The sequence below is a fragment of the Hippocampus bargibanti genome, linkage group LG12, assembly GCF_051943395.1.
Source record: "Hippocampus bargibanti isolate YZ-2025 linkage group LG12, ASM5194339v1, whole genome shotgun sequence".
NCBI classification, from domain to species: domain Eukaryota; kingdom Metazoa; phylum Chordata; class Actinopteri; order Syngnathiformes; family Syngnathidae; genus Hippocampus; species Hippocampus bargibanti.
This window is the reverse complement of record NC_142745.1, coordinates 14,407,624-14,422,151: the sequence shown is the minus strand read 5'-3', so window position 1 is coordinate 14,422,151 and position 14,528 is coordinate 14,407,624. Positions and strand designations below refer to the sequence as shown.

The window sequence follows — 14,528 nt, the reverse complement described above, 5'->3', positions numbered from 1 at the left end:
CTCTAAACAGTAACCCAGGGGTCGGGAACCTATGGCTCGCGAGCCATATATGGCTCGTTTGATGATTGCGTCTGGCTCGCCGATAAAACTAAATACATATTCTCGCCTTTCCGCTGTTCATTTCCTGTTGGGGCTGCAGTTGGCGAAAAGCGCAATTTTGATTGGATGACACTGACTTAGGTTTACAGAAAGCGCAATTTTGATTGGATGATACTGGCCGTCATGTTGAAACAGGTAAACGCCCTTTTAAATGAGCCCGACGAATAAATAAAATGACGAGTACACTTCAGGTTGAATGCACCGGAGGATTCACCTTTGTGGGAGAAAAGGTTCTGATTCTAATTTGCAATGAAACAATACCATCAATGAAACAGTTGAATGTCAGTGACATTTTAACAAGCCCCATGTTAACGTTAGCATCAATATACTTCTGCGAGAAGTGCATTGCAGATAGCAAGTGTGGAGGCTAATGAGCCGTGTGCAGGCAAGCTAGCAGTAACTTCGCCTATGGACTCCGCAAGTTGACTTTCATTCCCATTGTTTTCCTGGATTTTTACCAATCATGAGGAATGGAAAACCATTCACGTGAATGGTGAGTCCTATCACAAAGTTATTTTAAATAATACATTCTGACATTTGGTTGAAAATTGGCCGCACGTCCGTGCATGTTTGCGTGCGTGTTTGCGTGTGTGTGTGGGTCTCACTGAAAAACATTTCTAAATATTTGACTTTTATGGCTCTCTTAGTCAAAAATGGGTTCCCGACCCCTGCAGTAACCTAAATAGAACTGTCTAGTGCCTCAATGTTTTCTAATGATGATACTAGTGCAGCGTGTTCTACCGGAGACAAATTCCTTGTGTGTTCTACATACTTGGCAATAAAGATGATTCTGATTCATATTTTTGGCATTCAGGAGGACACAGAAGGAAAAAGCTGCGAAAGGAACCCAGAACTTCAGAACTGTGAGTGAACCACTTTAACAACGATTGGTAATATCCGATTTTAGTCCCCCCAAAAAAAGTTGGCATGTACTCACAAGTTTGACAAGCTATTTTTTTTCAAGTTGGCGACATGTTGTTTGTAATGAAAGCACCACTCACTGTTTTGTCAAACCAAGACGAGCCGTCACCAGCGGGTCCAATTCTCCATTTAGTTTGTTTGAGCAGAGGCACCATTTGTTTTCTTTTTTCCCTCTTTCAGAGTGACAGCATGGCAGCATAAGATGCGACGTTTGAGACGGACAACGGGCGAGGAAAACCTTTCAAGCTAAGATTGTGTTCAAAGACGACAGCTGTGGCCACTTTGGTTATTCGCGGTTGAGTCAGTTTCCAGGAACGAAAATGATGACGTTATTTTCGCCTGGCAAACTCGAGTGGTGTTATGTTATTCACACTTGTACTATTTAAAAACAATTTAACTTGAGGAATCTGGAACGTGCGTATATTTTTTTAAAATGTTCACGAAGAACATTGGTCATCCGTGTAGGATAACTGCTTCACGTTGGGCCTCAACCGTTGAGACCTTCAAGTTCCTGGTAATCACAGTCTCCCAGGACATGAAGTGGGAGGACAACACCAACTCTGTCTTGAGAAAGGCCCAACAGAGAATGTACTTCCTGAGGCTGCTAAAGAAGCTAAGCCTACCACAGGAGGTGCTGCAACATTTCTACACGGCTGTCATCGAATCCATCCTGTGTTCTTCCATCACCGTTTGGTTCGGGTCCGCCACAAAAATGGACACAATCCGACTTCAACGGACAGTTAGGACGGCGGAAAAAATCATTGGCACCGCCCTACCCACTCTCGAGGACTTGCACACTGCAAGAATCCAAACAAGGGCGCGGAAAATCCTACTGGACCCTCCGCACCCTGCCCACCACCTTTTCCAGCTACTCCCCTCAGGCAGGCGCTACCGATCCATGCGCACCAAATCCAGCAGACATTTAAACAGCTTCTTCCCCCAAGCCATTAACTCTTTGAAACTCTTTCAAAAGTAGCCAAAATGGAACTGTATAGTGCCACTTAGCAGTTTTTTTGACGACGATACTAGTGCCGCGTGTTCTACCGGAAACAAATTCCTCGTGTGTTCTACATACTTGGCAATAAAGATGACTCTGATTCTGATTTCGGTTCATTTAAAAGTGTGAGTCATGGAGTCCGCCTCAAAATAGCTGCTTCAAACCAAGATGCCGGGGTGCCATTTTCATCGAGCATGAGATTTTTTGACACCGCTTGCTATGTTCGACATGTCCCCCTTTTTTTCATGAATTCATTCGGGAATTGAAAATATGACGTAGAGAGAATGCCGATTTTTTTCGGGTTTTGATTTTTCATGCTTGGGTGCCGATAAAGTGCTAGTTATGGCCTCTGGCAACATTTTTTTTCTTTCCACAACGGGGCAGCATTTCCCTTCTTTCCATGTTAGCGCTTTGTTCCAGTTTCAGCTGTTGTTAAAGCGCATTATAAGTCAATATGTATGTATTGCATTGTATTTTGGACAGCCACGCTCATTTTAAGCTCGTATAACTCCAAAACCATATAATTTAGGAATTAACTATTTTTTTTCTGATGAAAGAAGAGTGTAAGGTTTCTAACGCTGTATTTAGTGTTTATGTATTTCTAAAACTCAATATTCTGTGGGTTCTGGAATTTGCGTGACAATGACAAAACCCCTGGCATTGGAGTGGACACATTTTTGCACATCGTCTGCAGTGAATGAGTTAATTAAAAAAATACATTTGGGAACATAATTGTCATGAACACTGCAAAATGTGTTTTTGAAGAGGACAGGTAAAGTCCATTTTCGAGGTCACTGACTTTATTTTATTTTTATTTTTTTTCCCCAAATGGTCAGTTAGCAGAACATGAGAAAGCTGCCGACCTGTTATTTGACCCAAAATGGCGGACATATTTTCATGTGTGAATGAGCTTGACTCTGCAGGCAGTCGCCACCGCCATTTCTTTGATGGGCAAGTCACAGATGCATGCTGCCCTCATGGCATTCTTTGTGTTGCTAACCTTTTTTTTTTCTTGGTCACCTTCCCTCAGCTGTACCAAAAGACACACTGGGCCTGACAGGGCAGGGAAACAAGTCACTGTCATCGTCTATGTCCGGGCAAGCTTGGCTTGTATCCACGTTGCGCAGCATCCCTGCCAGAGGCGTTTTTTTCTACGGGAGTGAGAGATGTGTGCGTAATGCTCACTCACATGCCTCAGTGGACACTGCCCAACTATCTCGAATTAGACGGTAGGGTGGCGTGAGATGACGAGTTTTGCTATTTCCACCTTCGGGTCTTTTGGTGGCGTTTTTTTTTTTTTTTTTACAGTCAACACCACTTAAGGAAGAGCAACTGCACGTCCGTGTTGTTAATGTAGTTATAGGTGAGGGTAAGCGAAGGCGGGCATACGTTGTTTGTCTGCCATTTGTCAGACTCAGTGTCAAGCTAACAATAGCGGTAGCTCAGAGCTAATTGGCGGCTGTTGAAACTGACTTGAGAACAACAATGGCCGAACGATTAATCAGTCAAGCAAATGGCAACAGACTGGTGAGAAGGCAATCTCACATTATAATGCAATCAGACACCTTGTGTCTAAAAAGTCTGTCGTATTCTTGAAGCCACCAGTCTTATATTTTGTCATGCTTTTACAATTGTAAGAATGAGGCATTTCCTTTAGACTGGTATTTCCATTGGCTGCCAGAATGAGACCGTCTGACTAACTCTGGATGAATGGTTTCAGACCAAAATAAGAGACTTCTTTGAGATTTTGCTGATGATGTTTTAAATGCTATTTCATTGGCGGACCGTGGATTTCATCGCTAGGCCTTCAGTAGTGCTTCGTCTGAATCAATCCAGACTGAAAAAAGTGTGGTGTGATTTACTATAAGTTCACTAGAGGGTACCATTAGGTAGGAAATAACTGGCCAACCTTTTTTAATGATGACTTCTTGAAAAGTCCCTCGTGAAAACTGCTTTCACAGTAAATCTCCAACCAAATCTATTTCATCTCCTCTGTCAGCCATTGTGGGTTGACACCTCACTACCGATACAGTGTGCCAGCTCTGGCCTTTATACGCTAATCACTAACGGCTCGTGATACTATGATTAGGTAGGGACTAGCCAATCATAATTTGCGAAAACAGTAGTACCTTCCAGCAGGCCTTGGGTTGCCAACTCGAACTCTTAACTGTTTCATTATCATTGGTTTTTATGCTCCAGAGCCTGCAGAACGGATTGTGAAAGCGTCTCAGTAGATTTCTGACCCTAGTAACAAATTATGGCTGAAATGTGATTGGTTAAATGCTTAAATATGAAAACAAAAGTCTGGAAGCTGTGCAACAGTGGAAAAGTACTGAAAGGAAGCTGAAAGACTATTTGGAATTATTGAATCAGAATTCAAGGACAAAATATAATTAACAATAGCATCCTGTGAAAAAAATAAAACATTCCCCCCACTAGCTGCGTTTACTTGTGCCGTTTTCTCCCAGACAAAGAATGTCAAAACTTGAGATAATTTCACACTTCAAAAAGAAGATAAAGTGGAAAGTGTCTACGAATAAAGCAGGAATCACAATATATCACAATATTGTTGTGTCGGAGGAACGAGAGGAGAGGACTTGTCTGTGTATTTTTATTTCAACTAACATCATCTTAACTTGTTGCCGTCAACAACTTGTTTTACAACACTGCCGCGACGTCATGTGGCAGTGTGGCATATACTACATTTACCCCCCTCCCTGAAGGAACCAGAAAAACTGTTCGAACTAGGGAAACCGGGTAGACTGCCGGTTTCCCCGCTTAGCCTTGTGGGTTATTCTGCCACGTAATAGGCTAAGCACCGGCTGGGATCAGAACATTAGAAGTCTGTGATGTAGTCATCATCAAATACTGCGGGCGAAGGCGGATGCGAGCTGGCCGAGGCTCTGGTCCCACAGGCACGGCTGGTTCACCACGCTCTTCAAGGCGTCCCACTGGTGTTGTGTGACAGGAAGGTCAACGTTGTTGTTTGAGAGGTCCGGATCTGCGACAGGGGTCGGTGATGCCACTCTCCTGAGGCAGCTGGCATGCCAACGCAACCTGGCAGCTCGACGGAAGGTGGACTGGTGCTGTCCAGAATGAGTCCAATTTGTGGGAGCGGTTGGGGGGGGGGGGGGCGCAAATGCGGACCCAGTCCAGCACGGTAAGTGTGGATTGCTTCGCCCGGTGCTTCTTGTCAAATTGCCGCTTCATGCGCTGCTGCTTGTTGGCCACTTTGCTGGCTGAAGAAGACTCCGACATTGGTGTGGCTCTCGCAGGAGGACGGAGGCGGTCAAGGGGAAGCTGCAGTTCACGTCCCAGCATCAGGAAAGCTGGGGAGGCGCCTGTTGTGGCATGAGCTGTTGCTCTGTAGTGCAACAGAGTGTTCTGTAGTGCAGAAGAGAATGGAAGGCCGTCTGCCAGGTATGCTCTGAGTCCATTCTTCAGAGTTTGGTTGAACCTTTCTACCCCCCCATTGGCCTGGGGGTGATAAAAGGCCGTCCTGACATGCTTAATTCCCCTCGCCTCTGTGAAGGCTGCGAAGTCTGCTGAGATGAACTGAGGCCCATTATATGTTGTGATAGTGTCAGGCACACCCCATCGTGCAAAAAAGAGAAGATAGGAAGTCCATGACGACTTTGGTCCTCAGGCCACATCGAGTGGAGGTCGTATGCTACCAGGAGGAATCGCTGATGTTGAGGCATGGCATGGAGCTCACTGCAAATGTCGACCTGGATTTGATTCCTTGGGAGGGTCGGCCATGCAAGGGGCTGCAACGGGCAAGCGGGGGGGGGGGTTGGCCAATCTTGCCGCTTGTGAGGCATGCTGAACAGTCCTTGACCATAGTTTCTACGTCACTGTCTATACCTGGCCACCAGATTAGACCCCTGCAGCGTGAAACATGGTCAGGATGCGGGGCCTCAAGGTGACTGGAACCACGGTACAAAGCCCCGACCAACGCAGACGTCGTTCCAACATGCAAGCTCATCCTTGACCCGGTGGAAGGGTGAAAGTTCCTCAAGGACCTTCTTGGGCCAGCCCTCTCGAATGAAAGTCCGATGCTTCGTCAGTGTTGGGTCTTCCGCGGATGCTGCCTGCAGTTCTTGCAGTGACACAGTAGATTGGAGGGACGTGTGGAGCATGAGGATCAAACCGCGCTCAAAGGAATCCTGTTGAGTGTCCAGTGTAGGACTGGAGGTGGCACGGGAAAGTAAATCAGCCACCACATTGTCTCTTCCTGGTGTAAACTGGGTGGAGAAATTGTAAGCCTGCATTCTTTCAGTCCACCTATCCAACCGCAGCAGCTTATGCCCTGGCCCAGTTGTTGCCAACACGGCTGTGAGAGCCTTGTGGTCAGTGCGGAGTGTAAAGTGACGGCCATACAGGTACACCTCTCACAATCCCACACACAGGCTCGGGCCTCCCTCTCCCCGACTGAGTACTTTTGCTCAGTTGAAGTGAGCGACCTCGACACAAAGGCTATCGGGCGCTCCGTCCCATGATGGAGCTGGGACAGCACAGCCCCAACCAAAGTGTTGGATGTGTCACAAGTCACGAATGTTGGGCTGTCTAGGTCAAAATGGGCGAGTACTGGTGGGGAGGTGAGCTGTGTCTTGAGTCGGCGAACAGCTACCAAGCATGCTGGTGTCCATGACCAAAGGGTGTTCTGCTTTAGGAGGGCCCGAAGTACCATGGTCGTATCGTTGTAGTTTGGGAGGAAACGCAAGTAGAAGGCTGTCATGCTCACAAAAGAGGGCAATTCTGCGGGGTATCAGGGTTCTGGCAGGCGCAGTACTGCTTCTACGTTTGAGTGTATTGGACTCAAATCCCACAAACTCAATAGTGGATGTCGAAAAGATGCACTTCTCCCCATTTAGGGTGAGGTTGTGGCGAGCACATCCAGCACCTTGGAGAGGCGGTCGTCATGTTGGTCACCCGACGCACCATGCACTACGATGTCGTCCAGGTACACGACCATACCTGGGATGCCTGCGAAGATGGTGGCCATGATCTTTTGAAAGCAGCTGGGGGCAGAGCTGAGGCCAAAAGGCATCCGTGTGTAACGGAAAACCCTCATGTGCGTGACAAAGGCTGTAAGGTTGCGGCTGTCTGGGTGCAGGGAACCGGTATGTAGCCTTGGCGCAGGTCCAGCTTTGTGAACACAGTTGACCCATGGAACTTGGCAGCTAACTCCTCTGCTGTGGGCAGCGGGTATTTGTCGGGGATGACTGCCTTGTTAACCATTCTGAGGTCAACGCAGGGCCGCAGACCGTCTGTCTTTTTTTTCGCCGCCACCAGGTTTGAAATCCAAGGGGATGTGTCATCCGCTCGATGATCCCAGCGTCAAGGAGTTTCTGTAACTCGGCTGTAATGTTGTCACGCAGTGCGAGGGGCAAACGGCGAAGGGGCTGGATCACTGGGGCCACGGTAGGGTCAAGAAGTGGTTGATTGGTCGAAGGCAGTTAGACAGCCCAAACCCATAAATAGCGATAGCCAACGATGCTGCCAGGACGTAGTCACTGTTAGAATTGTGGCGCCCACATTATCAGTGATGGAAAACCCGAGTGTGCAAAACAAGTCGAAGCCCAGGGGGTTGGCGCCGTGACGGGACACTTGGGAGAGTCCTTGAGCCACAACGTTCTGTGAAGGTGGCAGTGCCCACCATGCCAATCCTGGTGTGGCCGTAGACAAACAAGTCTTCAGCGTTGGCCTTGATCGGGAGACGAGGAAATAGGCACCGAACGGTAGACACGTTTAACAGTGACCTGGAGGCTGCAGTATCAAGCAGGAGTGGCAAGCTCACTCCGCCCAGCTCCACTGTACACCACTTAAATGGCTTGGCGCAGGAGCCCAGGGAGTGGATGGTGGTCCGGCTCGACCGGCCTGGGGAGCGGGATGATATGTTTGTCGACGTGGAGGCGGCGCGGCACATCCTGGAGAAGTGGTTCATCTTACCACAGCGTTGGCATCGTTGTCCGGTGGCCTTGCAAGCGGGCGCGCGTGTGTGGTGCGAGGCAGACCCACAGTTGACACAAGGCGTGCGCGTGTCGGCCCCTTGACGTCTGGCCACATTTATCTCGGCACCGTCGTATGTAGAGGTGGAGTCGTAGGTGGAGGTGGCGTCTGGGACAGGAGGGGTCGGAGCAACAATCTGTGCCAACGCAGGAGAGTGTGAAGGTGTGGGTGGGTTCACGACCCGAGCTGTTAATTGTGCTGTGTTCTCCAATTGGAACGCCATCTCCACAGTCTTCGATAGTGGGAGGTCGTCAGGCGACAATAACAGTTTCTCCCGCAGCTTGGGATCAATTGTGTGCTCCGCTAGTTGATCCCTAATCATTTCCTCCTCCAAGCGGCCGAATTTATAGAGGGCCTCTAAACACCTCAAGTCGGCGACGTAATGGTGCACTGGCTTGCCGATGCGTTGCCGTCTTTGACGAAAGGAAATCCGGCGGACAATCACGCTCTGAGGGGAGGGCGAAATGTCAGGCCAATAAGGTGACACAATCCCCGTATGTCTGCGCGGATCAGAGAGAGCGAAAAATGCGCTGCCCCTCACTACCTAAACTGTGTATTAGCATAGCCGTTAGCCGTGCGTCGCTTGCCTCGTTTAGTCCGATCGCCGTCAGATACGTCGTAAACGAGTCATACCAACGGGACCACGGGACTGGTAGCTCACCGGGGAGCGCACGGAATGAGGGGAGGGGAGCTTTCCCCCACCGTTACGCACCACCGTGGGCGACGTTTGGGTCCAGCTGTCGCCACCCTGCTGGAGCTAAAACACTTGGAAAATATTCACAAAACCGAGGCCGAATTCCCACCGTGGCTGTCCGCCTTCGGTGCTTGAAACCCATTTTCGTCGCCAATGTTGTGTCAGAGGAACGAGAGGAGACGACTTGTCTGTGTAAGGTATTTATTTCAACTAACATCATGTTAACTTGTTGCCGTCAAGAACCCTGTTTTACGACACTGCCGCGACGTCATGTGGCAGTGTGGCATATACTACAAATATAACGGTTCATCGAGCTACTTATCCTGAATTGAATTGAGAAAGAGTATGCAATAAACCTTTCTGACTTGATTTACAATATGACATACTACCATGTTTTCTGTCGCAATTAGTAGCTACGGTTTTGTTTGTTTTGGTGATACCTTATGTTATCTTACATGCAGCTCGCCACATTTCAATTACGCCACCATAAATAAATAAAACAAATTAAATCAACAAACTGGAGGAAACATGGACATATGTGTGCAAAGGCACTCTCTCACAAACACACACACACACGCAGTCAGGCGTCTGGCGTGTGACGAACAGTCCCAGATGGTTATAGGCCTGCGCTTGGATTGGCGATGGACATTTGTCAAGTTAGCAGGTACAAATATGAAAGTTGGACGAATCACAAAGTAGAAATGTTGTCAAAGAAGCATTTTTAGGCTGAGTGGAGAAAATGCACATCTTTCTGATGGATCATAATATACAATAACAAAGTTCAGTTCCAATTTTGACAGTGCGTCAGAACTGCTCTCTTGTGATGCCAAAAATGTGTTGTTGTACAAGTATTAATAATAATAAGAAGAAGTAAAAAGAAGTATATTGTAATGATTGATTATTATTATTGCTGTTATTATTAGTAGTAGTAGTAGTAGTACTACTAGTACTAGTACTAGCAGTACTAGTAGCACTACTAGTACGAGTAGTATTAGTGGTAGTAGTGGTATTTCTGGTACTTGTACTAGTAGTACTAGCACTACTAGCACTAGTATTACTAGCACTAGTAGTACTACTACTACTACTAGTAGTAGTACTAGTAGTAATATAATTATCATTACATCAAATCTATTCTGCTTATACTACTGTAAAATGATATTTTTATACCAATATTGCTAATTTTTAAAAAATAATACACTGATGGTTTTATTAATAAAAAAACATGACCGCAGTCGTGTCAAACTCTGACATTATTCTGGTAAAATGACGTTTTTTCCCTGAAGTAAAATGACTTTATTAGCAGAATAAATTTCTAATTATTTTGATATTACATGTTTTGAGGGGTAAAATGACAACTTTATTCAGATAGAAAATTGATATATGGTTCCATTGTAACATTAGAAATGTATTTGTGGAAAAAAAACACTTTATTCCAAGTGAACCATCCCATATTTGCATGTGAACAAAATCCCTCAAGGTCCTAAATGCAGATGAACGGAATGTATACGTGTCACATGTTCTTCCAGTTGTTTGCACCAGAGTGTCGGTCACGTGGCCTCGGGTGTTGTCACAATATATCTTTTCTTCACAAATGGGTCACCAACGCAAGAATCAACACGCTCATCCGCCAGCAGAAATCACACAAGCAGAATATGAAGCAAAAATAAGAACGTCAATAATGAAAACAATACGGCCACAAAAATCACAACGCGGACACTAACTCCATTTTGTCAATGATCTGTCAGGGAAAGTGTACCCATTAGCCTGTATTTATTTAGGTTTATTTATTGTATACCTTTTAGAGCCTTTTTTCCCCCGTGGCCAATTAAATAGTAGCCACTTGCTGTTTTTTACACTGGAAATTAATTTGACTTAATCACATAACAAGCTGTTGAGAACGCAATTAAGAACAGGAACAGCCCTACATTGCTCTCTTCAAATCAGCACAATTGGCAGAAAAAAAATACAATAAAATATTCCAACCGGTTGCACCAAGTAAAATGTGACATTAACGGGAATTGAAAATAAGACGTGGAGCACCATTCCCAAATTTATTCGATTTTTTTTTTTGTTTTTTGTTTTTGGGGTCCCGATAAAGCGCTGGCCATGGCCTCTGGAAATGTTTTCCCCTTCCAACAGGGTGAAGCATTTCCCTTTTTTATTTTAGCACTTTGTTCCACTTTCAGCTGTTGTGACAATGACAAAAACCCTGCCACTGGAGTGTGGAAAATAAATGTAATGACATTGAGAGAAAAACAAAGATAACTCATTCACTGCCAGACAATGTGCAAAAATGCGTCCACTCCAGGGCCAGGGTTTTTGTCATTTTCACTGAAATTCCAGGACCCGCAGAATATTGACTTTTAGATCTACATAAATATAAAATACATCTTTCGAAACCTTAGACTCTTCTTTGATCAGAAAGAAAGAGTTAAGTCCTAAATTAATAAATCTATCTTTCCACTCCCATATAAATAACTTAACCCGGTCTGCGTACTTCCACCTACGCAATATCAAACGTCTTCGCCCGTCTCTCACTCCTCACACCACTGCTATCCTCGTTCATAGTCTTGTCACCTCCCGGATTGACTATTGCAATCCACTTCTCTTTGGTGTCCCTCAGAAACTTCTCCACAAACTTCAACTCGTCCAGGATTCTTCAGCTCGGATCATCACCAGAACCTCATCCTTTCACCACATCACCCCTGTCCTCCAAGAGCTCCACTGGCGCCCGGTCAAGTATAGAATCAACCTTGCCCCCCATACCTATCTGACCTTCTTCAAATTTCTATTCCCTCTCGTTCCCTCAGATCCTCTTCCTTCCTCCATCTCTGTGTGCCCCCCCCCCCTGCCCGTCTCAGCACAATGGGTGACAGAGCCTTCAGCTGCTCTGCCCCCAAACTTTGCAACTCACTTCCTCCCAACATTAGGAACATCGATTATCTTCCAATCTTTAAGACCCATCTCAAAACCCGCCTATTTAAAATTGCATTTTCTGTGTAGGTCTCTCTCTCTTGTTTCTATTTATTGCATTCTATTTGTGATTATATTGTCTTTATTATATTACCTATGTTTGTCTGTGACTGTAAAGTGTCCTTAAGAGCTTTGAAAGGCGCTTAAAATGTAATGTACTATTATTATTATTAAATGATAAGGCTCTGGAGTTATATGAGCTTGAAATGAGGGTGGCTGTCCAAAATACAATGCAATACATCTATATTGGTTTATATAGTGCTTTAACAACAGCTAAATCTGGAACAATGTGCTAACATGAAAAAAAAGAAATGCTGCCCACTTGTGGAAAGGAAAAACATGGCCAGAGGCCATGGCCAGCGCTTTATCGGCACCCAAACAAGAAAAAAAATGAAACCCGAACCAATTCGAGAATGGCGCTCTACGTCTTATTTCCAATTCCCGAATAAATTCATGAACGGCAGTGAATGAGTAAAATGGTGTTTGCTTCCAGAATGTGGAAATTACGTGAACCCGCATAAATGGCACAGCGTTCCTCTGACCCTGCATGTGAGTGCAGCAACATCGTCATAAAATGTTGACACACAAAGTAGCGAGAAATGCTAATGCCCGCAATGAGTAGAAAAGAAACAACTGAGATCAGAGAAATGGCAATTAAATATGCAAGTATGCCACTAATGAAAGAATGAATGCTGTGCTTTCATGACAGAGTGAGCAAGTGGGTTGGAGGTTGCTCAATACCTGCACGAACGTATCGTGAACGCCATGTTCCGACACACTGAAAAAACTTCAAGCAGCTGGCCTGAAAGGAAGATTTGCAGGCGGCGTGGTTTGACAGTAAATCTGTACTTTATGACCATGTCCTTCTGCATTTACCGTTGAACACGACATGTTCTGCTCCCACATCCACTAACACCATAAAAACAGCATTTAAAGGACAACCGATGTCTCCGGACAAGTTGTGTCCATAATTTCTAAAATGGCTTCAAATGACTTCTACTGAGCGTATTTTACAAAGATTCCACCGCATATAGCTATATTTTATGTTTTAAGACTCGCACTGACTATTCCGGAAGTCTTGTTTTTGAGTTGGTGACGAGTCCGTACGTGACGTCACTGAAGGAACGCCCCTGACCAAAAAAAAGGACACATTGTAGCAGTCCTTCCATCACATCAATGCATTTTGCTGTACTTGTTTGGTCTGAAAACCTCGTGCTGCACCAAAAAGCCACCAGAAGAGGGCGACCAAGCTCCATGGAAGGAATTTATCAGCCTGTGGAAACGGGCTGATTAATTCCTCACAGGGAGCTTGGTCGTCATTTTCTGCCTCTTTTCTGGGACGTCACGAACTGGGGGCGGGACTTTCTGAAAATGCCCAATTCACAGCTCAATTTTTTTCCAGATTTTGGACACTGTCATTTTTATTGGTCTTTTGCATTTGAATAAAAATACCATACTGCGTGTTTTGGCTATTTTATATGCTATAAAACGTTTTTTGATGTCAGTTAAGAAACAAAAAAGTGATGTCGGTTGTCCTTCAAGTGTCTTGTGCCAAAACACCCCAAGAATCAACAATTATACACACGCTCCCAACTTTACGAATGAGATACATTACGAGTGGTCCATCGATGGACCACTCCTGTACGACTGAGAGCTTACACAGACGTATTATGAGTGGTCGTTCGTAAGGTGAATTTGATCGTACGTTTGCTTCAGTGCTCTACAGTGATACCTCGGATTACAAACTTAATTGGTTACCAGAAAGTTTGCGAAAGGCGAAAAGTTCATCTGCCAAACATTTATTTCCTATAAGAAACCATTAAAAATGAGAATAATCCATTCCCAGGTCCCCATAAAACATAATTTTCTACTAAATAAACCTTTAAACTACATAAAATATACCTTATTTTATGTATAATAAACGTGCTATTGGACTGTAATAAAAGAAATAAACTGTATTGTATGATAAAGTCGTTTTTGTTGGGGTAATTCACTTTTACCTAAGTGATGGTCGTTGATGTAGTTGCCTCTTGATGATATCCGAGTGAAGTTGCCCTGCTTTCTCTGCGATAATCCCCTCTCTCACACTGTCCCCTGCTAGCTGCTTTTCGTTAATCCAAATAAACAGACGTTTTTCAACCTCTTCTATTGCCTGAGACCGTTGCTTAGACAACACAGAAACACCCGTAGCCACACGTAGCAATGGTCGACTTAGCGTACTTGTACTAGGACGCGAAGTCACACAAACGCACATATCGTTTGGGTTTTTCGATGATCTTCTTCTACTCAACCGTAATTTTTTTTTGTGTCCTCTTCGGCTTAACACTAGCCTGTGGTGGGGTATTTTTTGGTCCCATAATAGCAAATGTACTCCACTCGATAGCCAACCATGTCTGCACTCAAAGGGAGTGTGGAAAACTAGTCCGCCAGCCACCGTGGCGCTGTTCGACCGTGTGGTTTGGTGTTTGTCCGCCGAAAACGAGTCTGCTAGCTACCGTGGCGCTCCGTGTGGTTTGGTCCGTCGAAAACTACTTCGTATGCCAAGATCATATTCTCGCGAATGTAATGTTCGTAAGGCGAAACGTTCATGAGCTAAAGCGTTCCTAAGCTGAGGTATCACTGTACTGTACTGTACCGCAAAAATGTTCATATGTACCGTAACGTCGTAACTCCAATATTCGCAAATTGGGGAGCGTCTGTATACCCTTTCAGATGCTACTTCAACCAAAATGGGCCAGCTGCTCAGGAGCATCGGCCATTAAAAGAGAGCCTTTACACAGGAAGAGTCCTGTGTTTCTTTGGAAATCAAAAAAAAAAATATCTTGGTTCTCC

At 45.3% G+C, this 14,528-nt stretch overlaps 1 protein-coding gene across 2 annotated transcripts in view; it reads right to left on the bottom strand.

Annotated features, from left to right (window-relative positions):
- grm4 (glutamate receptor, metabotropic 4) overlaps nucleotides 1-14,528 on the bottom strand; it is a 153,856-nt gene that overhangs the window by 96,960 nt on the left and 42,368 nt on the right. The window contains exon 1 of one of the 2 annotated variants that reach the window (XM_089009529.1): nucleotides 1,101-1,562. The exons of the other annotated variant lie outside the window; for it this stretch is intronic. Coding sequence (XP_088865655.1) covers nucleotides 1,101-1,175 — 75 coding nt within the window. The 5' untranslated portion in view covers nucleotides 1,176-1,562. Of the gene's footprint in view, nucleotides 1-1,100; nucleotides 1,563-14,528 lie in introns of those variants that run through there. 2 annotated transcript variants of the gene reach the window in all.